Below are 26,866 nucleotides of genomic sequence, written 5' to 3'. Positions count from 1 at the left end.
TTTTTTATTCACCAGATCATACTATTTTTTCACAAATATAGAATAAATTAATTTTAAAAATTTAAACTTTTTAAATTTTTGTTTATTGGATATTTTTGAAAATCTTTATTTTTCACCTTTTTGGTAAAAAGATTATTTTGTTAGTTTCGAAATTTAAAAATAAAAAGTTTTCATCTTTTTTTTTTGTCTTACTAATTTTGCTGGTCTCTATTTTATTTTTTAGTTTTCAATAAAAATTTAACTTTTAAATTTAAAAATTCATAAATTTAAGAACATTTTTTTATTTTTTAATTACCAGATAATGCTATTTTTTCATAAATACGAAAGAAATTAATTTAAAAAATTCAAACTTTTTAAATTTTTTTATTGGATATTTTTGAAAATCTTTATTTTTCAACTTTTTGGTAAAAAGATTATTTTGTTAGTTTCAAAATTTTAAAATAAAAAGTTTTCATTTTTTTTCTTTCTTCCTAATATTGTTGGACTTTATTTTATTTTTTAATTTTCAATAAAAAATTTAATTTTTAAATTTAAAAATGCATAAAAATAAAAAATTTTGTCTTTACAAATCCTAAATTTTTTTTCAAGAATATTTTTATATTTTTTTATTCACCAGATGATGCTATTTTTTCAAAAATATAGAATAAATTAATATGAAAAATTAAACTTTTTAAATTTTTTATTATTGGATATTTTGATAAATCTTTATTTTTCACCTTTTTAGTAAAAATATTATTTTTTTAGTCTAAAAATATAAAAATAAAAAGTTTTCATCTTTTTTTTGTCTTCCTAATATTACTGGACTTTATTTTCTAAATTTCAATAAAACAATTTAATTTTTGAATTTAAAATTTCATAAAAATGAAAAATTTTGTCTTTTCAAATCCTAAATTTTTTTCAAGAACATTTTTTAATTTTTTTATTCACTGGATAATGCTACTTTTTCACAGATACATAATATTTTAATTTTAAAATTTTAAACTTTTTAAATTTTTGTTTATTGGATATTTTTGAAAATCTTTAATTTTCAACTTTTTCGTAAAAAGATTATTTTTTAGTTTAAATATTTAAAAATAAAAAGTTTTCATCTTTTTTTGCCTTCCTAGTTTTGCTAGTCTCTATTTTATTTTTTAATTTTCTATAAAAAATCTAATTTTTAAATTTAAAAATTCTTAAAAATGAAAATTTTGTCTTTTCAGATCCTATTTTTTTCAAGAACATTTTTTATTTTTTAATAACCAGATAATGCTATTTTTTCATAAATACGGAATAAATTAATTTCAAAAATTTAAACTTTTTAAATTTTTATTTATTGGATATTTTTGAAAATCTTTATTTTTCAACTTTTTGGTAAAAAGATTATTTTGTTAGTTTGAAAATCTAAAAATAAAAAGTTTTCATCTTTTTTCTTTCTTCCTAATATTGTTGGACTTTATTTTATTTTTTAATTTTCAATAAAAAATTTAATTTTTAAATTTAAGAATTCCTAAAAAAATAAAAATTTTGTCTTTTCAAATCCTAAATTTTTTTTCAAGAACATTTTTATATTTTTTTATTCACCAAATAATGCTATTTTTTCATAAATATGGAATAAATTAATTTCAAAAATTTAAACTTTTTAAATTTTTATTTATTGGATATTTTTGAAAATCTTTATTTTTCAACTTTTTGGTAAAAAGATTATTTTGTTAGTTTCAAAATTTTAAAATAAAAAGTTTTCATTTTTTTTTCTTTCTTCCTAATATTGTTGGACTTTATTTTATTTTTTAATTTTCAATAAAAAATTTAATTTTTAAATTTAAAAATGCATAAAAATAAAAAATTTTATCTTTACAAATCCTAAATTTTTTTTCAAGAATATTTTTATATTTTTTTATTCACCAGATCATGCTATTTTTTCAAAAATATAGAATAAATTAATATGAAAAAATTAAACTTTTTAAATTTTTTATTATTGGATATTTTGGATAAATCTTTATTTTTCACCTTTTTAGTAAAAATATTATTTTTTTAGTCTAAAAATATAAAAATAAAAAGTTTTCATCTTTTTTTTGTCTTCCTAATATTACTGGACTTTATTTTCTAATTTTCAATAAAACAATTTAATTTTTGAATTTAAAATTTCATAAAAATGAAAAATTTTATCTTTTCAAATCCTAAATTTTTTTCAAGAACATTTTTTAATTTTTTTATTCACTGGATAATGCTACTTTTTCACAGATACATAATATTTTAATTTTAAAATTTTAAACTTTTTAAATTTTTGTTTATTGGATATTTTTGAAAATCTTTAATTTTCAACTTTTTCGTAAAAAGATTATTTTTTTAGTTTAAATATTTAAAAATAAAAAGTTTTTATCTTTTTTTTTGCCTTCCTAGTTTTGCTGGTCTCTATTTTATTTTTTAATTTTCTATAAAAAATCTAATTTTTAAATTTAAAAATTCTTAAAAATGAAAATTTTTGTGTTTTCAGATCCTCTTTGTTTACAAGAACATTTTTTTATTTTTTAATAACCAGATAATGCTATTTTTTCATAAATACGGAATAAATTAATTTCAAAAATTTAAAATTTTTAAATTTTTATTTATTGGATATTTTTGAAAATCTTTATTTTTCAACTTTTTGGTAAAAAGATTATTTTGTTAGTTTCAAAATCTAAAAATAAAAAGTTTTCATCTTTTTTCTTTGTTCCTAATATTGTTGGACTTTATTTTATTTTTTAATTTTCAATAAAAAATTTAATTTTTAAATTTAAGAATTCCTAAAAAAATAAAAATTTTGTCTTTTCAAATCCTAAATTTTTTTTCAAGAACATTTTTATATTTTTTTATTCACCAGATAATCCTATTTTTTCATAAATATGGAATAAATTAATTTCAAAAATTTAAACTTTTTAAATTTTTATTTATTGGATATTTTTGAAAATCTTTATTTTTCAAATTTTTGGTAAAAAGATTATTTTGTTAGTTTCAAAATATAAAAATAAAAAGTTTTCATCTTTTTTCTTTCTTCCTAATATTGTTGGACTTTATTTTATTTTTTAATTTTCAATAAAAAATTTAATTTTTAAATTTAAAAATTCCAATAAAAAATAAAAATCTTGTCTTTTCAAATCCTAAATTTTTTTTCAAGAACATTTTTATATTTTTTTATTCTCCAGATCATGCTATTTTTTCACAAATATAGAATAAATTAATATGAAAAATTTAAACTTTTTAAATTTTTTATTATTGGATATTTTTTAAAATCTTTATTTTTCACCTTTTTGGTAAAAAGATTATTTTTAAGTTTCAAAATTTAAAAATAAAAAGTTTTCATCTTTTGTTTTCTTCCTAATATTGCTGACTTTATTTTCTAATTATCAATAAAAAAATTTAATTTTTAAATTTAAGAATTCATAAAAAAAAAAAATTTTATCTTTTCAAATCCTAAATTTTTTTCAAGAATATTTTTTTACTTTTTTATTCACCAGATCATGCTATTTTTTCAAAAATATAGAATAAATTAATATGAAAAAAATAAACTTTTTAAATTTTTTATTATTGGATATTTTTGATAAATCTTTATTTTTCACCTTTTTGGTAAAAATATTATTTTTTTAGTTTAAAAATTTAAAAATAAAAAGTTTTCATCTTTTTTTTGTCTTCCTAATATTGCTGGACTTTATTTTCTAATTTTCAATAAAACAATTTAATTTTTAAATTTAAAAATTCATAAAAATGAAAAATTTTGTCTTTTCAAATCCTAAATTTTTTTCAAGAACATTTTTTAATTTTTTTTATTCACCAGATAATGCTACTTTTTCACAGATACATAATAAATTAATTTTAAAATTTTAAACTTTTTAAATTTTTGTTTATTGGATATTTTTGAAAATCTTTAATTTTCAACTTTTTGGTAAAAAGATTATTTTTTTAGTTTAAATATTTAAAAATAAAAAGTTTTCATCTTTTTTTTGTCTTCCTAGTTTTGCTGGTCACTATTTTATTTTTTAATTTTCTATAAAAACTCTAATTTTAAATTTAAAAATTCATAAAAATGAAAAGATTATTTTGTTAGTTTCAAAATCTAAAAATAAAAAGTTTTCATCTTTTTTCTTTCTTCCTAATATTGTTGGACTTTAATTTATTTTTTAATTTTCAATAAAAAATTTAATTTTTAAATTTAAAAATTCCTAAAAAAATAAAAATTTTGTCTTTTCAAATCCTAAATTTTTTTCAAGAACATTTTTATATTTTTTATTCACCAGATAATGCTATTTTTTCATAAATACGGAATAAATTAATTTCAAAAATTTAAACTTTTTAAATTTTTGTTTACCGGATATTTTTGAAAATCTTTATTTTTCACCTTTTTGGTAAAAAGATTATTTTGTTAGTTTCAAAATTTAAAAATAAAAAATTTTCATCTTTTTTTTGTCTTTCTAATATTGTTGGACTTTATTTTATTTTTTAATTTTCAATAAAAAATTAATTTTTAAATTGAAAAATTCATAAAAATAAAAAATTTTGTCTTTTCAAATCCAATATTTTTTTAGGAATATTTTTTTATTTTTTTAATCACCGAATAATGCTATTTTCCATAAATACAGAATAAATTATGTTCAAAAATTTAAACTTTTTAAATTTTTATTTATTGGATATTTTTGAAAATCTTTATTTTTTAACTTTTTGGTAAAAAGATTATTTTGTTAGTTTCAAAATCTAAAAATAAAAAGTTTTCATCTCTTTTCTTTCTTCCTAATATTGTTGGACTTTATTTTATTTTTTAATTTTCAATAAAAAATTTAATTTTTAAATTTAAAAATTCCTAAAAAAAATAAAAATTTTGTCTTTTCAAATCCTAAATTTTTTTCAAGAACATTTTTATATTTTTTTATTCACTAGATAATGCTATTTTTTCATATATACGGAATAAATTAATTTCAAAAATTTAAACTTTTTAAATTTTTGTTTATTAAATATTTTTGAAAATCTTTATTTTTCACCTTTTTTGGTAAAAAGATTATTTTGTTAGTTTCAAAATTTAAAAATAAAAAGTTTTCATCTTTTTTTTGTCTTCCTAATATTGTTGGACTTTATTTTATTTTTTAATTTTCAATAAAAAAATTAATTTTTAAATTTAAAAATTCATAAAAATAAAAAATTTTGTCTTTTCAAATCCAATATTTTTTTAAGAATATTTTTTTATTTTTTTAATCACCGAATAATGCTATTTTCCATAAATACAGAATAAATTAAGTTCAAAAATTTAAACTTTTTAAAAAATTTTTTATTGGATATTTTTGAAAATCTTTATTTTTCATCTTTTTGGTTAAAAGATAATTTTGTTAGTTTCGAAATTTAAAAATAAAAAATTTGCATCTTTTTTTGCCTTTCTAATATTGTTGGACTTTATTTTATTTTTTAATTTTCGATAATAAAATTTAATTTTTAAATTTAAAAATTCATAAAAATGAAAAATTCGGTCTTTTGAAATCCTAAATTTTTTTCAAGAACATTTTTATATTCTTTTATTCACCAGATCAAGCTATTTTTTCACAAATATAGAATAAATTAATTTTAAAAATTTAAACTTTTTAAATTTTTGTTTATTGGATATTTTTGAAAATCTTTATTTTTTAACTTTTTGGTAAAAATATTATTTTGTTAGTTTCAAAATTTAAAAATAAAAAGTTTTCATCTTTTTTTTGTCTTCCTAATATTGCTGGACTTTATTTTATTTTTTAATTTTCAATAAAAAAATTAATTTTTAAATTTAAAAATTCATAAAAATAAAAAATTTTATCTTTTCAAATCCAATAATTTTTTTCAAAAATATTTTTTATTTTTTTAATCACCGAATAATGCTATTTTTTCATAAATAAAGAATAAATTAAGTTCAAAAATTTAAACTTTTTAAGTTTTTAAAATCTTTTTGTTAAACATTTATGTTATGTATATATTTATTATTTCATTTGATTTAAAGTTGTTCATTATGAATATAGATAATTTTAAGCTGAGTTATCATTTTACATTTAAATTTTTATTATTTAAATTTATATTTTTATGATAGTTTTAACTATTTATTTAATTACTACTGAATCAACAATTTAACTGACAGTATAACTAGTCACACAGCTTAACTAGTCATGCATCGGTTAAACTATTAATCAGTAATCCACTTTTATTCATTACCAATTTGATTTTAATAACTATGGTTGTGACCTGTGAGTTCATTTGCGTGTCTTTGTCCGGTTGTCATCAACAATCTTTATTCTTTGCGGTGTTAATGTACTTCGCAGAGTCTTAATACAGCTTGGGGGACAGCACTCTAATGTGATTTTAGAGTTAGCTGGTTAGATTCTCTTCAGTGCTCTACTCACCCATTTGGGGGTCTTTCGCAGTTTATTAAACAAGTGCTGGGCAGGTTGTTAAGCGTCGTATTGTGAGAGTAACCATGACAAAATTGTTTGGTTAGGTAAGAAATAAAAAGGGCATTTATTAAAATCAAACGAACAACTTTGTAATAATTTTAATTTTGTTGCTTTAATACATTTAATATTTTTATACTTTGAAGCATTTAAAACTAGTAAATAAATCCTGCCTATAGCACATTTCTCACTTCTATATAATACGGGGGAGGAAGGCAAGGAACTAAAATGTACAAATACGTTACAAATTGATGCTCCAGAATATTCTGTCAGCTAAGTCTTTAGCGCTCTTCATCTGACAAGGGAAACACGAGAAATGATTTTCAGTCAGGCAAATAAAATCTCTAAACAAAATGGATAGCAAAGGTACATACTTTATAGAAAGCCAAAATAGATGAAGAGGAAACATGATGAGTGGTTGATTGTTAAATGTTAATCATGTATGCTTAGACTTGAGAGCTATGAAACATGGACACTTCGCTGAGTTGCCTTGTCTGCATGTCGGACACATTTCGGACACGACACTCTGTGTCCGACACTCGTCCGACACGTGTGTCTGTTATGTCCAACCGTGTCTTAATAAAAAAATAAATTCTTCTCCGGACACGTCTAGACACATTTAAATACCATCAAATGTCAACGTGTCCAATCTTATTCTTAACATATATTCTTAAAATAAATTTAGATATAATATATATTATTATTTATTAAAACAAAAAAATATTTTAAATATTTGATATGATTAAAATAAGACATTAAAAATAATTAAAATTTTAATTTATATTTTAATATCAATAAAATATCAAAATATCATTACGATTTATCTAAAAATACTTTATATTTTATATGTACGCGTGTCCCCGTGTCATGTAAGATTTTAAAATTCGCGTGTCAACATGTCCCGTATCGTGTCCCGTGTCCCGTGTCCGTATCAGTCTCCGTGCATCATAGCTTGAGATTGATAATACATACTTGTAAAACACTAAGCTGGCTTCAGTCCTGAGTTCAAAATTTTAAACTAATGGCCAAGGCGCATGGGCAGCTAAAACTCAGACAAGATCAATCTTTTCGTATATACCAAGCCACCAAATCTTGAACCTTTCAAAATTGAATTTAGGTCAGCTCAGTTGTATCCTCATTATAAAACTCCTCTTCTATGCAACATAAATGAACTTATCAGGAGGCAATTCCCCAACGAGAACTATACTAGAGAGACACAAGTTTCACCATCATATTATAAGCACACATAATAATAAAATTAGTTGGAGCCAGAATAAGCGACTGTATTAATGGAGGAAAAAAAAAAGGGTTTCCATCTTGTAAATTTGAGTTGTTAAATGTTTGTCCCATAACCTCTTTCCAACAAACAAAAGAGAAGGTGCAAGTAAACAGAAAACAAAGCACTGAACAGTAAGGTTTCATATTCTAAAACCAAATTAGACCTCAAGTTAACCCCAGTTTTCCAACCTTCATATTAATTTTTCCTGCTGTTCAATTAATGTAGATGTTATTGCTATTTTAGAGTGTAAGAAAGTTTACGTACATTAAGCAAAAATATGCTGCAGAGATCACTTTCTTTTAACATCTATGAACATTGCTCGAGTCCAGTGCTCAACATCTTCACTTTGTGATGGTGGCGGAGGAAATTTGGGATGCTCTATTATATCCCATCCTTCAATTTCACTTTTATCATCAGATAAATCGGTGGCATAAAGAAAACTGGCACCAGAACTTGGCATATAATTTTCAATTCTCTGCAAAAGATGAGACAATTATAAAGACGAATTGAAGTCAATAAGTTATTGAATTCATGTGCGATGAAACTACCAGTGGTGAAAATCAAAAATAAAAAAATAGAATAACAAAAGGCAAATAACAAGTTATTCAATCCAGCCTACTGATCATCAGTATACAAGTAGAAACTAGGTATTCATGACTATTAACTTCATTGACAGGGACCCTATTCCATTTCCACATACTCCACCATATACCAAAATGGAATCGAATAAAAAATGCATGCAAATATAATCACGCCTCCCCTAGGATGGCTTGAAAGAGCAAAAGAGAGAAGACATGCAAAAACTAAACCCCAGTGGGAGTCAGAAATAAATCAACCAATGTGCTATGTTATAGCTAACAATAGTCTACTTTATATAAATAGAGAGAGCATATCCACAAAATAAATAGGCAAATCTCTAACACAGCTTTGCTACTTAACTTGGACAATAAATCTGAAATAACAAAAAGCTACAGTGAAGTGACCAAATATAGTTTAGAAGAATATAAATTAGGAGGAAATCTTTCATAACAATCTTACGCTCCTACTCCTACTCAAGCAATTCTCTTTAAACCCACAATACAAAAAGCTTCTAGTTTCAGCAATTCATGAATTAGAGGCACCGAACGCCACAAGTTAATATTTTACCATCGGGGGCACAGAATGTGTACTGTCCAGCAAAGTAGTTGACGAAATAGCAGAATTCATATTCCACACAGATTTGTTCAACTGCTGAACCTGCTTACATGTCCTGAACAAGTAGGAAAAAGAAGACAAGAAATACTCAGGCTCTATGCTGTCTAAATTCTATACAGGATGATACAGCAAACTTTTGGAGAACAAAATCGTAGTGAGCAAAACCATGAGTTTAACCTTGACAAAAGATTTAAAAAATCCGGAGCTCTTAAAGAAGCTATTATGTACAATGATTGTTCTTCAGAAATTACAAAGACCGAATTATATTTTTGTTTTGCATTTCTGAACATCAAGATTCAAGGGGAAAGGAAGGCAGATACACAAAAAAGTAAGAGTCAAGTATATTTAATAAAGTCAAGTATATTTCTTAAATGCATCATATCAGAACTAACAGAGGAACTAGATATAGAATCTATTGCTCAATATTGTCCAAATAACTGTTATATTAAGACTAATATTAAAATTTAATAACCTTTTGTTTTTATAGAATACAGATTGCAATGAATTTATTAAGATGGATGCCACAGCGATACACTCTATTGATATAATTAGTCAACTCTCAAATAAATGCTCTTCAATTTTAGAATATGGCTAATTTGCAAAAAATAATGAACATTTTTGCCATATGTATATAGACATAGTGGTCATAAAATTATACATTCATACAACAAACAAATATGACATACCTAGAGCGAGCCATTTTTAAGGAAAAAACAGATCGAACTTCCTTTGTTGATGAAAGTGTAGCCAATAATTTGGCAAGTGCTTCAAAAGTAGATGCCTCAGAAGGAACATCCAGACTTAACGAGTTGTAACAGTAAGCTGTGATGCATGCTACACTTTTCTTCAGAAGTGAAATCCCTTTCTGCAAATCTTTGTGTGTCTGAACAGTATGTGAAGCTGCTAAAGAATAATTAAAGCTACTACTCCCAAATGAATCCAGGTAAGGCCTCCTCTCAGATTCTATCGAGGCAACACCAAAATTGCATGAGCTTCTATCAGTCCATGAGGTTTCTCCACTAGCTGAGCAATATGTTTGGCGAGGTATAAAAAGGGGATATTCATTACTGTAAATGAAGCATTTCAAGCCAAAGAACTTGTTAATTTCAGATAAACCATGACAAGTATATAGTAAGCCAAACTACCTCCTCGAAGATGGACGTGCATCCCAATAAGAATCTCGTTGCCATATTCGAGAGCAAGAACCCTGAGATGAAGCAAACACAAGCATTACACATTTACAGCGTTGTGTTCCCCATTGGAGAAGTACAAAATCATGATAGCAACACTGACAGAATGGCGCTATCACCACATATTATAAACGCCAAATATAGATGAAACATAAAAACTGGAGAGAAGACTAAAGTAGAAGCTAGCAATGAAAAAAAGCTTTAAATCAAACTATGCATAAATTAAAACTCAGTAATATCAATATTATGAACTATGAAAACAGCTTAAACTAGATGTTGATTCATTTAAGAAAAAGTTGAAAAACTCTACCAATGTTTTCAATAACTTCTTTCTCCAAGTTTCTAACCACAACTTTGCTATAATAGTTATTGCTGGTATTTATTCTCTTTCTCTAAGCTCCAGTCAGACATAGCAAGGTGAAATAAAAAATATATTACATGCATCAAAATCAACAAAAACCTGTTACATACCCAAATATGGCTGCAGGGGTGAGAGTAGAAGCTTCTAAGACTAAGAGAGGAACGATTATGTCATTACCTTTTCATTATAGCAGGAAGAGAAACATAGAGGATAAAAAGGGGAATAATAAAAATGGGTATATTCTTGTAATTAACGTGCCACCTAGCACTAGTAGTGGGAGAGGCGTGAAAGAATGTCAAGGGAGTGATCCTATCTGATTTGGTTGTCGGTGTAGGGGGTATTATCAGCAGTAACAGAATGAGGAAGAGGGTAGGAATTCAGAAAAGAGAATAGAAAGGCTTAGGAGGCTGGCTCTCCAAATTCTCAGCCAAGCACCTCTATATCAGTCTTGTTTCTTTTCTGCAGTTTATCTTCAAAGGAGTGTGATCATCCTGATTCACCGCTTCTCTTTCTATTTGGTTCTGTTGAAGAGGTTCCAACTTGGTGCCAATGCAAATCCGATGGTCCTCTTCTAACAGTGAGACAGACGGGGACGTTGGCCCAATATTGCCGACAATTTGAGCTGGCAGCCAGAACACAGCGTTGTCTGGGGCACAAGGCACTTGTGCATTTTCTTAAGTGGGTTGAAGTAGGGGGTAAGGGTGGAGATGGCTATCTCCGACTTTGCAAACCTACAAGAGCTAATGGATCGTGCAACAGCAATGGAACATCGCAACAAAACATGGCATGATGCTGGAATGATTTTTGGTGGAAGAAGGGTGGATTCAGGGATTAGGGGGAGTGGTTTTGTTGCGGGTCGGAGCTACAATTGGAACCAGCAAGACCCAAATGTCCAAACGAGTAATGGAGTCCGAAGTTGAGGAGTGGCCAAGTACAATGTGGGCCCAAACATTACTTCCACTTCTGTGAATACTGTGGGGGTCAGTAGTGGGTCAAATGGGCCAAAACAGCAATGAGTGAGGAGATTGTCTCAGGAAAAATGGGCTCAGAGGCAAAGGAAGGGCTTATGTTTTAAATGTGGGAAGAAATGGGAGCAAGACAATGTTTGCCAAATGAAAAATTTTCATATTATTTTGATGGGCCAGGAAGAGGAGGAAGAACCTAAAGATAAAGCTGTGGGCCTTGTGGAGCAAAGAATTGAGGCCCAACCATTAGAACTCCAGCTTTCATCCTACACTTTTTGGAGCTTAACTACACATAAGACCTTTAAGGTGCAAGGTGAGAAGATGGGCCAGAAAGTTTGTTACATACCCTGAGAAAAATGCTGAGTCAGCAGTACAGGCAGCTAAAAAAGGGAAGATAATGATCCCTTTACCTTATCATTATTCTAGACGAAATAATAAAGGAAAGGGAGGAATAACTGATTTAAATAATTGATTTATTTTAGAAAGCAATAACTGATTGAATCAGTTAGAGGAGAATCAGGGACTGCATGATTTTAGGAGGCAATAACTGATTGAATCAATCAGAGGAGAATCAAGAAAATTGCATGATTATGAAGATTTCGATTAGAGAGAGGGTGAGGCAATAAAAGGAGGAACCGAATAGGCATTGAGGCAGGAAAAGATTTGGAAAGGCCTAGGCTAGAAGAGAAGAGGACTCTCGAAATTCCTCTGCTATCATTTTTCTATTCTATTGTAATTTCTGCATTTCCATTCAATAAATTCCAGCTGAGAGTATTTTGCCTAAAAGGGTAACCTGTTCAGTTTGTTTTGTTTTATCGAGTGCTGTGGGAGCATTCTGTTGGTACCAGTTTTAACAACTGGTATCAGAGCACCGGTTCTGGGTGTTCTGTGCATGGTGTCCACGCGAGCTGCCATGGAGTCAAGGTTGGAGGCGGTGGAGAAACGAATTGAGGAGTTACAGGAAGCTCAACAACGACCCTTGGAGGCATTCTCAGCAAATATGTTGAGACAAATAAGGGAGTTGCTACCTCAACAGCACCAAGGTGGAGGTGCTGATGCTAACGACACCGGAGGAAGAAATAACGGTGGAAGGAACGAGCAAGACGACGAGAGGGTAGAAGGGAACGGTGTAGGAGACGAAGGGCAGAGGCGATTCGAACCAATTCGAAAGCTTGACTTACCGGTATTCTCGGGGGAGGATCCGAATGGCTGGTTAGTGAGAATGGAACGCTACTTCAGGGTAATCGGAGTAGTTACGGCGCAAAGGCTGGATTTTGCAACACTGGCTTTGGAAGGGGAGGCCCTCACCTGGTTTGAATGGTGGGAAGAGCACACTCCTTTTCATACCTAGATGAGGTTCAAGCAAGACCTCCTAAAGAGGTTCCAACCCGAAGCATCTCTTAACCCAATGGCTCCGCTGTTACAGGTCCGCCAAGTCAGAGACATCGCACAGTACCGAAGAGATTTTGAAGCAGCGGCCAGGACACAACGAAACCTCGGGGCGGAGACTCTCATGTGTATTTTTGTGAACGGCCTTAGAAGGGAGATTCAGGCAGAACTGGATGTGGCAAGCTTTGATAATTTGCCGGCGTTGATGGATAGAGCCATGGCAATTGAGTGGAGAAACCGTGCCTGGCAGGATTCCGGAGTAAACCCGACGGGCAGAAAAGGAGGAGGATCCAAAGGAGGCGGGTCGGGAGGACCTGGATCTATCAGCATGGGATTTCAAAAAAATCCTAACTGGACTCGACCCAACTTACATGAATCCAGAAGCGGAGTGAGAGTGGAATCGGGACCCAACACCAACCGAGCCCCTTCGATCACACGCGCTAGCACTAACTCGAGCTCGTTGGGGGAGGCGGCGCGGCGTCATCCTCTGGGACCAGAGGCAGTGGAACGCGGAGACTCTCCGATGAGGAGTGGGCAGAGCGACAGCGGAAAGGCTTATGTTTCCGTTGTGGAGAGAAGTGGGGACCAACCCATGTCTGTCCTATGAAACATTACAAGATTTTGTTGATTGAAGAAGAAGAAGAAAACCACGAAGCCGAGCTGGAGGATGAGAGGTCAGAATTGCCAGTGGAGGAACCCAAAGGAGTTGAACTGCAGTTGTCTTCCTACAGTTTTTGGGGATTGACAACACAAAACCTTCAAGGTGAGAGGGGCGATTTTGGGCTAGGAAGTGATGGTGCTCATAGACCCTGGAGCGTCGGCAAACTTCATAGCCACCGAGGTGGTTAGGCGGCTGTCCCTGTCAGTGAAAAGAGTACGGGAATTTTGAGTAGAGGTAGGGAATGGTGCCATAGAAAGGGGACATGAGGGCTGTGAGAAACTGCAAGTGACTATTCAATGAATTCCAATTATTCAAAGTTTTTTTGTTATGAAATTGGGCTGTTCAAAGGTCGTTCTTGGAGCAGGATGGTTGGCCAACTTGGAAAAATTTGTGGGAGATTATAGTGAATTAACTTTGAACTGGAAGCAAGGAGATAAGGAATTCCATTTGCAGGGAGATCCTTCACTAAGCAGAAGTAAGGCCTCTTGAAAGACCACCTTGCAAGCGCTAAAAAATCAAGAAGAAGGTTTTGTCATCACCCCTGTCCTGGCAGCCACTGAAACCCAACCTGCAGAACCCTTTTCTGGAGACGTTGAGCAATTTCTGCAATCTTTTGGGGACTTATTTAGCACACCGGAGGGACTACCTCCCAAGAGAGAACAAGATCATGCCATAATCTTGAAGGAGGGATCAGCAATTCCTCGCATTAGGCCATACCGTTATCCCCATTACCAGAAGACAGAGATTGAGAAAATAGTAGAAGAGATGTTGAGCTCGGGAATAATTAGGCCCAGCACTAGCCCGTTCTCGAGTCCAGTCGTTTTAGTCAAGAAGAAGGATGGTGGTTGGCGGTTTTGCGTAGACTACAGGGCCTTGAACCGGATCACGGTGGCTGACAAGTTTCCCATTTCGATCATCGAAGAGCTGTTGGATGAGGTGGGAGAAGCAAGGGTGTTTTCAAAGCTCGACCTTAAATCGGGATACCACCAGATTCGCATGCGGGAAGAGGACATTCCCAAGACAGCATTCCGAACTCATGAGGGCCATTATGAGTTCATGGTGATGCCCTTTGGGCTTACCAACGCCCCTTCCACTTTCCAGGCACTCATGAACCAGGTATTGAGGCCTTTCTTGAGGAAATTTATTCTGGTGTTTTTTGACGATATTCTTGTTTATAGTGGCAGTTTAGAGGATCATTGGGATCACTTGCGACAAATATTCACGGTCCTCCGGAGCCATAAACTCTTCCTCAACAAGAAGAAGTGCAAATTCGCCCAAGAGAAGATTGATTACTTGGGGCATGTGATTTCCAATGAAGGGGTGGCTGCAGACCCTCAGAAAATACAAGACATGGTAGATTGGCCCATTCCGAAGGATTTAAAAGTGTTGCGGGGTTTTTTGGGGCTGACCGGATACTACCGCCGGTTTGTGAAGAACTATGGGGCCATCACCTGGCCTCTCACGCAACTGTTGAAGAAAGACTGTTTCCGATGGGGAAGTGACGCGCAGGCAGCCTTCGAACAATTGAAGAAGGCCATGGTGACCGTGCCGGTATTAGCCATTCCATCTTTTTCCAAGCCATTTGCTTTAGAGACCGATGCTTCTGGAAAAGGAATTGGGGCGATGCTGTTACAAGAGGGCAGACCCATAGCATTTATGAGCCAGAAACTCTCAGAGAGAGCCTAAGCCAAATCCGTTTATGAGAGGGAGCTGATGGCCATCGTGCTGGCCATCCAAAGGTGGAGACATTACCTCCTAGGACGGCGATTCACAGTTTACACGGATCAAAAAAGCCTCAAATTTTTGCTTGATCAGAGGATTGGTGGAGAAGAACAGCAAAAATGGATAACTAAACTGCTCGGGTACGACTTTGAGATCAAATACAAGGCAGGAAGTGATAACCAAGTTGCTAATGCACTCTCCAGGAAATTTCAGTTGCAGCAGTTTCAGTAGTGTCCACGGCAGATTGGGAAGGCATAGAGGAAGAAGTCCAGCAAGATCCCAAGCTACAAGGGATTATCCAAGACTTGATTCAGGGGAGAGAAACAGCAGCTGGGTATGAATGGCGCAATGGGAGGCTGCTGTACCATGGCCGGTTAGTCATTTCGAAGCATTCCAAGTGGATTCCTAAATTCCTCCAAGAATTCCATGATTCGAAGATAGGAGGGCATTCCGGGTTCTTTAGAACCTACAAGAGGATATCAGGAGTTTTGTTTTGGAAAGGAATGAAGGGAACTATAATGGAATATGTGAAGCAATGTGAGGTGTGCCAGAGGAACAAACACTCCACCTTATCACCGGCCGGCCTGCTGCAACCACTTCCAATTCCGACCAACGTCTGGTCGGATATTTCCATGGATTTCATTGAGGGGCTTCCGAAAGCTGCCGGGAAAGACACCATCTTTGTGGTGGTGGATAGATTGACCAAATATGCACATTTTTTCCCCTTTCTCACCCATACACAGCCAAAGAAGTGGCTGAGCTGTTCGTGAAGGAGGTTGTGAGGCTTCATGGTTTTCCAAGTTCCATTGTTTCCGACCAAGATAGACTCTTCATGAGTGCTTTCTGGTCTGAAATTTTTAAGGCAGCAGGCACAGCGCTAAAAATGAGTTCGGCCCATCACCCGCAAACTGATGGTCAAAGTGAAGCGGTGAACAAGTGCGTGGAGACCTATCTTCGATGCTTCACAGGTTCCAAACCAACGCAGTGGCCTCGCTGGTTGAGTTGGGCTGAATATTAGTATAATACCAATTATCATGGCTCCATCAAAATGACTCCATTTAAGGCACTCTACGGGAGAGAACCTCCCGCGTTGTTGAGAGGAGGGGAAGAGGCTGCGGTTGAGGAAGTTAGAGTTCTAATGGGGGAACGCAATCAGATACTGGACGAGCTGCGGTTCCAACTAGAAAGGGCACAGAACCGGATAAAAACATATGCAGATCGTAAGAGGCGAGAAGTGGTTTTTGAACCCGGGGAACATGTATATCTCAAGTTGCAACCCTACCGGATGAAGACACTGGCCCGGAGAGTAAACCAAAAGCTGAGTGCTAGATTCTATGGTCCCTATGAAATTCTAGAGAAAATTGGACAAGTTGCTTATAAGCTGAAGCTTCCCCCCAATGCAAGAGTGCATCCAGTTTTTCATGTCTCCTTGTTGAAGAAATGTGTAAACCCCAGCACTCAGATTCAGCCCCTACCAGCAGCCTTGACTGAGGAGTATGTTCTGCAAGCAGAACCTGAAGATGTACTGGCTGTTAGAAAGAAGGCTGATGGGAACCTGGAGGTTTTGATCAAGTGGAAGGACCTTCCTGAATTTGAAAATTTTTGGGAGGCAGCAAGAGAGATCCAGGCTAGTTTTCCCTCCTTTCACCTTGAGGACAAGGTGATACTTCAAGGGGAGGGTATTGTTACATACCCTGAGAAAAATGCTGAGTCAGCAGTGCAGGCAGCTAAAAAAGGGAAGATAATGATCCCTTTACCTTATCATTATTCTAGACGAAATAATAAAGGAAAGGGAGGAATAACTGATTTAAATAATTGATTTATTTTAGGAAGCAATAACTGATTGAATCAGTTAGAGGAGAATCAGAGACTGCATGATTTTAGGAGGCAATAACTGATTGAATCAATCAGAGGAGAATCAGGGAAATTGCATGATTATGAAGATTTCAATTAGAGAGAGGGTGAGGCAATAAAAGGAGGAACCGAATAGGTATTGAGGCAGGAAAAGATTTGGAAAGGCCTAGGCTAGGAGAGAAGAGGACTCTCGAAATTCCTCTGCTATCATTTTTCTATTCTATTGTAATTTCTGCATTTCCATTCAATAAATTCCAGCTGAGAGTATTTTGCCTAAAAGGGTAACCTGTTCAGTTTGTTTTGTTTTATCGAGTGCTGTGGGAGCATTCTGTTGGCACCAGTTTTAACAGAGTTATATAGTTTTAATTGATCCAGGGGTTTCTACCAATTCCATTGCTACTAAGGTGGTGAAAAGGTTGGGCTTACCGGTGCTAGGGCTCAAGAAATTCAGGGTGGAAGTAGGAAACAGTGCATTCGAAAGTGAGAATGGCGGTGTAAAAGGAGGGGAATTGAAGATTGAAGGAGTCACCCATTCGTCACTCTTACTTCTTGATGGAGCTGGGCAACACTAAAGTGGTGCTAGGCGCTGGATTGGTGGCCAATTTATGGCAGTTTTAGGGGGACTACAATGCCATGGTTCTTTGCTGGGAAGAGGGAGATCAGAAACAACAAATTACAGGAGACCCCTCACTGTCCAAGCAGCGAGCTTCATGGAAGGCTACAGTACATTAACTTAAAAATGAGGAGGAAAGGTATGTTATCACACCGTGCTGGTGGATTCGAAGGGAGCAACAAAGACAGACATTAGCCCGCAATTTAAGGAGCTGCTGCAGCAATTCAAAGACCACTTCGTGGTTCTAGCAGGACTCCCCCTCAGCGTGACCAAGATCATGGGATTATATTCAAAGGCGCTGAAATTCCCAGAATCAGACCCTATAGGTACCCTCATTACTAGAAGGTTGAAATTGAAAAAAGTGATGTTACAATTGGGAGTAATCAACCCAGCACCAGCCCTTTCTCTAGTCCTGTAATTTTAGACAAAAAGAAGGATGGGGATGGCATTTTTGTGTTGACAACAAAGCTCTCAACAGAATAACATTGGCTAATAAATTCCCAATTCCTATTATAGATGAATTATTGGATGAGCTGGGGATGCTCGGGTATTTTCAAAATTGGATTTGAAATCAGGGTACTATCAGATCCGAGTGAAGGAGCAGGATGTTCATAAAACTACTTTTAGGACACACGACGGACACTACGAGTTTCTGGTGATGCCCTTTGGATTAACCAATGCTCTATCGACCTTTTAGGCCCTCATGAATCATATACTTCGACCCTATTTGAGGAAGTTTATCTTGGTTTTTTTAATGACATATTGGTGTACAGCAGTGATTGGGAGGTACATTTGGGGCACCTAACGACTGTCTTTGAAGTTGAGGGATAGTCGGTTGTGCTTGAATCAAAAGAAGTGCAGTTTTGCTCAAGAGCGAAGCCCTTTCTCTAGTTTTAGACAAAAAGAAGGATGGGGATGGCATTTTTGTGTTGACAACAAAGCTCTCAACAGAATAACATTGGCTAATAAATTCCCAATTCCTATTATAGATGAATTATTGGATGAGCTGGGGATGCTCGGGTATTTTCAAAATTGGATTTGAAATCAGGGTACTATCAGATCCGAGTGAAGGAGCAGGATGTTCATAAAACTACTTTCCGGACACACGACGGACACTACGAGTTTCTGGTGATGCCCTTCGGATTAACCAATGCTCCATCGACCTTTTAGGCCCTCATGAATCATATACTTCGACCCTATTTGAGGAAGTTTATCTTGGTTTTTTTAATGACATATTGGTGTACAGCAGTGATTGGGAGGTACATTTGGGGCACCTAACGACTGTCTTTGAAGTTGAGGGATAGTCGGTTGTGCTTGAATCAAAAGAAGTGCAGTTTTGCTCAAGAGCGAATTGAGTATCTGGGACACATCGTTTCGGCAGCTGGGGCGGAAGCCGATCCAAGAAAGGTGCAGGATATGCTTGATTGGCTGCCTACTAAGGACCTCAGAGGTTTCCGGGTGTTCCTAGGCTTGATGGGATACTACCGACGATTTGTACGAAATTACAGCAAGATAGCCTGGCCACTTACTCAGTCATTGAAAAAGGATCATTTCAAGTGGAATGGTGAGGCTCAAGAGGCTTTTGAAGAATTGAGGTTGGCCATGTCTACAGTTCCAATGCTGGCAGTCCTTTCATTTTCAAAGCCTTTTGCTTTGGAGACAGATGCCTCCAGAAGAGGAGTTGGAGCAGTGTTGCTCCAGGAGGGGAGGCCTATTGCATACATGAGCCAGAAACTGTCGGACAGAGCACAAGCCAAATCTGTTTATGAACGGGAACCCATGGCGATTGTGCTGGCAGTACAGAGGTGGAGACATTACCTTTCGGGGCAGCACTTCCCAGTGTACACAGACCAAAAGAGCCTCAAATTCTTGTTAAACCAGCTAATAGGTGGAGAAGAGCAGCAGCGATGGATTACGAAAATGCTGAGGTATGATTTTGAAATTAAATACAAAGAAGGTGGCGAAAATAAGGTGGCTGATGCTCTCTCAAGAAAATTCCAACTCTCTTCCTTATCTATGCCTCAGGCAGCAGAATGGGGAGAATTAAGGGATTAAGTTCAGGCTGATGAAAAGTTGCAAGAAATTATTCTAAGGCTGCTAGGAGGAGTGGAGGCTCCAAAGGGGTATGAGTGGAGCAAGGGCGGCTGCTGTATAAAGGTAGGTTAGTGATATCTAAGAATTCCAAGTGCATTCCTAAAATTTTAGATGAGTTCCATGATTCCAAAATTGGAGGGCACTCAGGGTATTTTAGAACATATAAGAGGATAGCTGGAGTGTTGTATTGGGAGAGAATGAACAAGTCTATCATGGAGTATGTGTGCCAATGTGAAGTGTGCCAGAGAAATAAACATCTACCTTGTTTCCAGTGAGACTGTTGCAACCGTTACCCATACCGGAGAATGTTTGGGCAGATGTTATGATGGACTTCATTGGGGGACTCCCGAAGGCAGTAGGAAAGGACACCATAATGGTAATGGTAAATCGCATGTCTAAATATGGCCACTTCTTTGCTTTCACAGCTAAAGAGGTTGCTGACATTTTCATCAAGGGCATTGTTACCTTGCATGGTTTCCCTGCCTCCATTGTTTCGGATCGAGATCGTCTTTTCATAAGTGCTTTCTGGTCCGAGTTATTCTGAGCTGCACAGACCTCACTCAAGATGAACTCTGCCTACCACCCGAAGACAAACGTTCAAAGTGAAGCCGTAAACAAGTGCGTGGAGACATATCTCCGCTGTTTTGCTGGGACTAAATCAACTCAATGGCCTAAATGGCTCCATCGGGCTGAATTCTGGTATAATACGAACTATCATGGATCAATCCCAATGACTCCTTTCAAGGCCTTGTATGGGCGAGACTCCAGTTTTATTGCGAGGAGGTGGCGAAGCAACGGTGGAGGCAGTTAAGGTGCTGATGGAAGAGAGGAATCAGAGGCTTGACAAATTGAAGTACCATTTGGGTAGAGCTCAGAGTCGCATGAAGCAATAAGCAGATAAGAAGTACAGAGAAGTAGTTTTTGAAGTGGGGGATAAGGTGTTTCTTAAAGTCCAGCCGTATCGAATGGTGTCTTTGGCCAAGTACAGCAATCAGAAATTGAGTGCTCGCTACTACGGTCCATTTGAGGTGCTCGAACGAATAGTTTTTAAGGTCACTTATAGGCTGCAGCTACCCCCTGAATCAAGGATCCACCGCTCAAGAAGCTTGTGAAGGCTGATACACCAACGCAACCTTTGCCCATGGCCTTAAATGAGGAGCTCGAATTGCAGGCTGAACCGGAGGAAGTGTTGGCGGTTAGCGAGCGGGAGCGCAGGCTGCTGGAGGTTTTAATAAAATGGAAGGACCTGCCTGAATTTGAGAACTTGTGGGAAGTTGCCTCTGAAATTCAAGAAGCCTTTCCCTCTTTCCACCTTGAGGACACAAGGTGCAACTTCAAGGGGAGGTTATTATTACATACCCAAGTATGGCTATAAGGGTGAGAGTAGAAGCTTCTAAGACTAACAGAGGAAAGATTCTACCATTACCTTTTCATTACAGCAGGAAAGGAACGTAGAGGGTAAAAAGGGGAACAATAAAAACGGGGATACTCTTGTAATTAATGTGCCACCTGGCACTAGTAGTGGGAGAGGCATGAAAAAATGTCAGGGGAGTGATCCTAACTGATTTGGTTGTGGGTGTAGAGAGTATTATTAGTAGTAACATAATGAGGAGGGTAGGAATTAAGAAAAGAGAATAGGAAGGCTTAGGAGAGAGGCTAACTCTCCAAATTCTCAGCCAAGCACCTCTATATTGGTCTTGTTTCTTTTCTGCAGTTTTTCTTCATAATTCAATACTATTAAGGGAGCGTAATCATCCTGATTCATCCCTTCTCTTTGTATTTGGTTGTGTGTGTGTAAATTCTTTTTCTCAGGTACCAATTGTTACAAAACCATTGCCACATGAACACACTATCAGCAAGAAACTCAACAATTCTGGAAATATTACATTCTTATATGGATAGCACATCATAACAAACTCCCAAATGTTTTCAATGATTAATGAACACATTTAGGAAAATATAATCTTCAAAGTAAACTTAATCCATTGCTTGGACACTAAACCAATGCTTACCGCAAAACCTGAGTTGTGAAGTGCTGGGGCAGCCAAATTGTGAACAACAAGATCTAAAAGTTGCACAATGTATCTGCTTCCAAGAAAAAAGAAAGAAATAGTAACTTATATATGTACATATGCAATACGAATATTCAGAAAAAATCTAATTTATGTAAAAACAAGGATTCCAGAACACCGGAGGAAGTACTTGAAAGAAGTATAGTAACTTATAGATGTACTTATCAAGTATCAACCTATATAAGTATAGTTTTCTATAAGGATGAAAGCAATCCATGAAACTCCAAAAGTCCAGAACCTGGAAAAAATGCATTATCCATGCAAATAAAATCTCACTAGGCAAAAAAGCTTACCCCAAAGAAGCTGAAAGCTCTTCTGATGGAACAGAGTGTGGATCAAGTGCTCTTGGTAGGCGTGCAGTGCAAATTTGATCATATTGACCACTAGAGCCATCCCTTCTCTCTCCCTCTATCACTACCTGGCAGCAGGACATGAGCACCACAGTTGTGTAATTAAGAACAGATTTCCTTATCAGAAGAGCAATTCAGTATCAATATCACACATCCTGTAGTCTTCAGAAATGTAGACTATTACTTTGGACAGAAAAAGGAAACAGTTTGTTCATGTTTCTCCTATGAAGAGCTTTACTATTCTCAAGTTTTAAGCACAGCAAAAAGAACTTTCTAGCATAGTAGTATCAATTACATTTCTTTGGCCAAAATAAGTACATCTAAAACAGAAAAAAATACCTCAAAGTATACTTGGTGATGGAAAAAAGTAAAACCCCTGATGATATCTTGGATACTATCATCAGGGTATTGAAACTCTTTACAGTCCTCAGTAAAAGGATAATACATAAATTTACTATTCCCTTTAAGTTTATTCATCACACCAAAGCCCAACCACAACAACTTGTCCTTGTCCCATTAGGTGGGCCCATCTAACCAAAGGCCAACCATATTTAAAAAACAAAAAACAAAAAAAAAAGATGATTGCATTCCAGTCCCATATTTGTTTCCTTTCCTTTGGAAGTCACTTCAAATCCAACATCACATTTAGATAAATATGGAAAGGATATTATTCTCTCAATGATACTGCCAGGAAAGAATTCATGGCAGTATCATAATTCATACTTCATAACCATATATTCTAACTACTAAAGAACTTTCTATAGTCCAAAACGGACAGAAAATGTTTATGCATCTCAAAAATTTAGATAACTTTGTCCCATCTAGTGTAAGCAATTTTCCAATGCAGCCATGGATAGAAAAAAACAACCATAACAAATGATTTAGAAAGCATTAAACTTCTAATGAGTAAATAACCTTGTTTATGATAATGCTCATGAACTCTGAAAAGCAACAGAGTGAATTTGCAATGTTTCCAAAAACAAGAGTGAGCTACCAAACCCATTATCTATTACAATGCAGAAACAAGACAAATCTTATCACAGAAAGACTTGGTTGAATTTACTGTCCAGAGTTTCAGACACATCTGTAGGGTAAAATGGGAGTGAGAAAAATCTGAAGCATATCCCAGTGTTCACATTCCATAAGGAGAAAGATATTATTTCTATCTTTTCTATTTCTTTTTTGTTGACAGAAAATTCATTAAAAAAATAGAGTACCATAAAAGGAAGACAAAAATGAAAGCAAGAAAACAAGAGCAGATATAAATAACAAAAGTCCTAGTCAGCACAACTTCCACGAAGAAAGCGCACATCCCACTGAAAGACTAACTTCATAAATCACATATTGCCAAAGATTTACCATACCCGTCGTTGAGGAAACAGCTTGCATATCTGTTTAATGACCACAGTCTGTTTATGAAGACGTTCGGAGGTAATTGCCACCTGCAACATAGAAGCTCATAATAAACTATAATTTCCTAAACAACAAAAGATACGCCAATATGCAGTTCAGAAAAAGAGCACCAAAGGAACATAAGTACCTGTTTGAAGTTTTTATTTCTTGTTTCCATGTTTCATGATTTTATAAAGAAAATAGTGGAACATTGGAACAAGATTTTTTTTCTCATTATTCCTTAAAACATCATGAAAATAGGAAACAAATTAAAAACATGCTAGAATTTTTGGTAACTAAAATTGAAAAACAACAAAAAACAACAGAAATAATAATGACACATGAGTGAACAACAAAACAATTGTCTTGAACATACAATTGCCTAATTTCTTAATGTATGTACAACAGTCTGTATTAACATCAACAGATATATACACAAGCATTCATAATTTTCTTAAGTAACATAAACAAGTGGTGCTCACATGCCCTAAGCTCTGGGTGCATATAAGATTAGGGTAGAACTTCTCCAGTTGTTCCACCCGATTCTTTTCCAACTGCAAAAGAAAAAATAAATCATCCAGCATCTTCATATACATGCAAATTTAACATCATTAGCAACCACTGTGAGTATGAAACCATAGAAAACAGCATCCAAAATACCGTAGAAAATGCAGACTCAAGCACTCCATATTTATGTTTGAGACCAGTGGACATAGTCTCTATCTTTGCTCTTCCTGTTCAGTTACCCATCACTCAGGAAAATTCGCATTGCTAGAAATCCATTTTGAAATACTAAGGTTACCTTGAGCAACTTGTTCTTTACTGTGACTGAGCTTCTCCCTCAACCGTGCAAGCTTCTCATGTTGAAGCTCTCTCCAATTTGTCTGATCATCCGCTTTTCCCTGGTAAACAGTATTAGCAAAAGTATTATTCTAACTGAACAACACATCCCAGTGTACAAGCAAAAACATAAATTTGTATCGTTTTCCCATATAAAATGGGTGCTAGACGCTACTCATTTCCACCTCTACTCATCTTTCAGGTTCATATCAAATATCATGTTCAAGTTACAAGATTATCAAAGCAAGAATTCAAACCTTGCGGACAAGAACTTCGCTCAATTTCGAGTACAACGAATCCCAACGGTCTTTAAGTGAATTCAACGACGCACTATAATCATTCAACCTATACCACATCCAAAACAACCAAAATTTAATAGTCAAATTAAATCAAATTAGCGAATTTCACAAGAAACGTTTCTTAAGTTCGTGCTCAAAAAATAGGAATTGCAATATTAATTGAAACATACGTACCTGTAATTGACACAATTAGAGCAAATCGAAGCTAGATTCGAATTCTCGCAAATCGCACAGCAACTAGTCTTTCTCGCCATCGCCAACTTCTTCACGAGAAGGAACGATGTTATCGTTCGTTGATCACGCGAGTTGCCGAAGCGAAACTGGGATTTTGTGTTGATCGGGGTCAAATACCTGTGTCGAAATCGCGTTAATTGGAATGAGGAATGTGAACCAAGGTGAGTTTGGGAAGAATTGAAAGAAACTGAAGCTCTGAAAACCCTAACTAACGCGACGGAGGAAGTAAACGTTACGAACCCAGCCGTCGCATGTCATACTGTCCAATTCCCGTCTTCGAATTTAAACGCATCGTTCTGATTCTGATTTTATTCGGCGTTACTGTGATCTAAAGTTCTAAACCGATGTTATGAAAACCGTGAACTCAATTTTTCATGAACTCTTTTTCCCTACTAAATGAAAATATCATTTTCTCTTCCAAATTTATTTTTAAAAATATTTTTATTATAATTATATTATAATTAATATTTAATGAATAATATATCATTATACTAACTTAAAAAAATATTTTTATATAATTTTTAATTTTATAAAATCAATATTTAATATATTATTTATTAATAAAAATAAAATATCAATTATTCATGAATTCATCTTTTTTCTAAAATAAAAACATTAATCTCTCTTCTAAAATTATTTTAAAAAATATATTTATTACAATTATAATACAATATTATAATTATATTACAACAATTTGCATTTAATAAATAATGCATGATTATACTTGTTTTAAGGGTTTTCTGAAACTGGATCGTATTTGGGCCTAAACGTAAGGTCGAAGCTCTCTTTTCGATGGTTTCTGACTTAACCTGCGTCAAGCAGCCGTCGTCCAAATTGTTTGTGAGAAGATGAGGGGTGGTACCTGCAAAACACTCCAATGCCTAAGTCAGCAAGGGTTTTAGCAGGTTTAAGTGTATTGAAACTTAAGTATACCTGAGAGTGTTAGTGTATTTATAGGTGATAAACCAATAACCACCGTTAGAGTAGTTTCACTACTGATGGTGGATAACCGCCCATTTATCTAGGGGTTGTTGAGATCTCTCTTCTAGAAGTGGAGAGAGATATTAGGGGTTTGTTACAACTCGTTCTCGGTGAAGGGTGTTATTATGGAGTGCTTTTGTCTGACCTATGAAGAGGTCTGCATTTTGGGCTTTCTCTACTTTTGGGCCTGATTTATGCTTTGGGGCAAGGATAAACAGTGCTCCTACTTGGATCCGATATTTTTGCTTAAGTCAGATTCAAGTATTAATGAAGTCTGACAGATGCCAAGAGGTAGAGTCATCACGTCGGGTGTCCCAGGTCAGGTTCCGTTTTCAAGTCGAAAAACCAACGAGATTTTAGAATATCAACCATTGCGTCTGTTGGCTTTCTCTTTGGACACGTAGGATGTGGTTACATTTGTAACTGTGTACGTTCTTTAATGAAGAAGTCAATTTTACGTTTTTGTCCATTGGGCCTTTATAAACGTTTTTCTTCCTTTCTCTCTCTTCTTTTCGTTTGTTCTCTTGTGAATTGGGTGCACTATTCTCTCTCTCAAGTTTTTCTTTTCCCTCTCATACGTCGAAGCCTTCTTCTTTTCTGCTTTTTCTCCAGTCCTTCCATCTTCTTTTATTGGAGCTTCGTTCTTTCTCTGAAGAATTTTGAAGGACGTGGGACTTGACTTTGAGGGAACTTCTTTGCTATCCTTATCACTGTTGAGAAATATAATTTGATAAACTTGGACGAAGTCGAGGAGGCTGTAATCGAGTTCTTCCGAGAGACTTGGGGACGGGCTCCAAACCTTGACACCAAGAAGTTCCTTCTCGGAACACCGAGTTATGTCTGTACCGAGTTAGATAGTTTTTACTTACCATTTTATAGAGAACCGCTCGTTTCCCCGACTTGTTTGTTGATATCTCTTGTTCTTTTTGCAAAAAAAATGAAAAACGATTCTAAGGCCTATCA

The 26,866-nt window shown here is 34.4% G+C and overlaps 1 protein-coding gene across 5 annotated transcripts; it reads right to left on the bottom strand.

Annotated features, from left to right (window-relative positions):
• Nucleotides 1-6,479: 6,479 nt before the first annotated feature.
• On the bottom strand, nucleotides 6,480-25,347 carry LOC112796769 (uncharacterized). Of its 5 annotated transcripts, XR_011881125.1 has the most exons (15): nucleotides 25,132-25,288; nucleotides 24,863-25,039; nucleotides 24,647-24,734; nucleotides 24,352-24,451; nucleotides 24,210-24,283; nucleotides 24,032-24,103; nucleotides 23,522-23,599; nucleotides 22,101-22,225; nucleotides 21,748-21,820; nucleotides 10,032-10,093; nucleotides 9,573-9,953; nucleotides 8,839-8,941; nucleotides 7,957-8,167; nucleotides 7,386-7,511; nucleotides 6,480-6,708 (listed from the first exon to the last, which is right to left on the bottom strand). XR_011881125.1 is itself a non-coding variant. In XM_025839377.3 (14 exons), exons 2-13 carry the CDS (start codon nucleotides 24,940-24,942, stop codon nucleotides 7,982-7,984), a joined length of 1,422 nt encoding a protein of 473 aa, XP_025695162.1. In that variant the 5' UTR covers nucleotides 24,943-25,039; nucleotides 25,163-25,341; the 3' UTR covers nucleotides 6,480-6,708; nucleotides 7,957-7,981. The 5 variants fall into 5 exon arrangements, 3 of the variants coding, with proteins under 3 accessions (XP_025695162.1, XP_029153697.1, XP_072091647.1); XR_003199371.3 differs by having other exon boundaries at nucleotides 24,863-25,347; XM_025839377.3 differs by lacking the exon at nucleotides 7,386-7,511 and having other exon boundaries at nucleotides 25,163-25,341.
• Between the last annotated feature and the right edge of the window lie 1,519 nt (nucleotides 25,348-26,866).

Source organism: Arachis hypogaea, chromosome 4 (genome assembly GCF_003086295.3).
Source record: "Arachis hypogaea cultivar Tifrunner chromosome 4, arahy.Tifrunner.gnm2.J5K5, whole genome shotgun sequence".
Taxonomy (NCBI): domain Eukaryota; kingdom Viridiplantae; phylum Streptophyta; class Magnoliopsida; order Fabales; family Fabaceae; genus Arachis; species Arachis hypogaea.
This window is presented reverse-complemented; position numbering and strand designations above follow the sequence as displayed.

Excerpts from the sequence above, each read along its gene's own strand:
- LOC112796769 (XM_072235546.1), bottom strand. The coding sequence starts at position 24,942 with ATGGCGAGAAAGACTAGTTGCTGTGCGATTTGCGAGAATTCGAATCTA. Across the intron at positions 23,600-24,031 it reads GCACCCAGAGCTTAGGGCAT|GTGGCAATTACCTCCGAACG; the intron begins GTGAGCACCACT and ends TCTATGTTGCAG. Across the intron at positions 22,226-23,521 it reads AGCTGTTTCCTCAACGACGG|GTAGTGATAGAGGGAGAGAG; the intron begins GTATGGTAAATC and ends TCCTGCTGCCAG.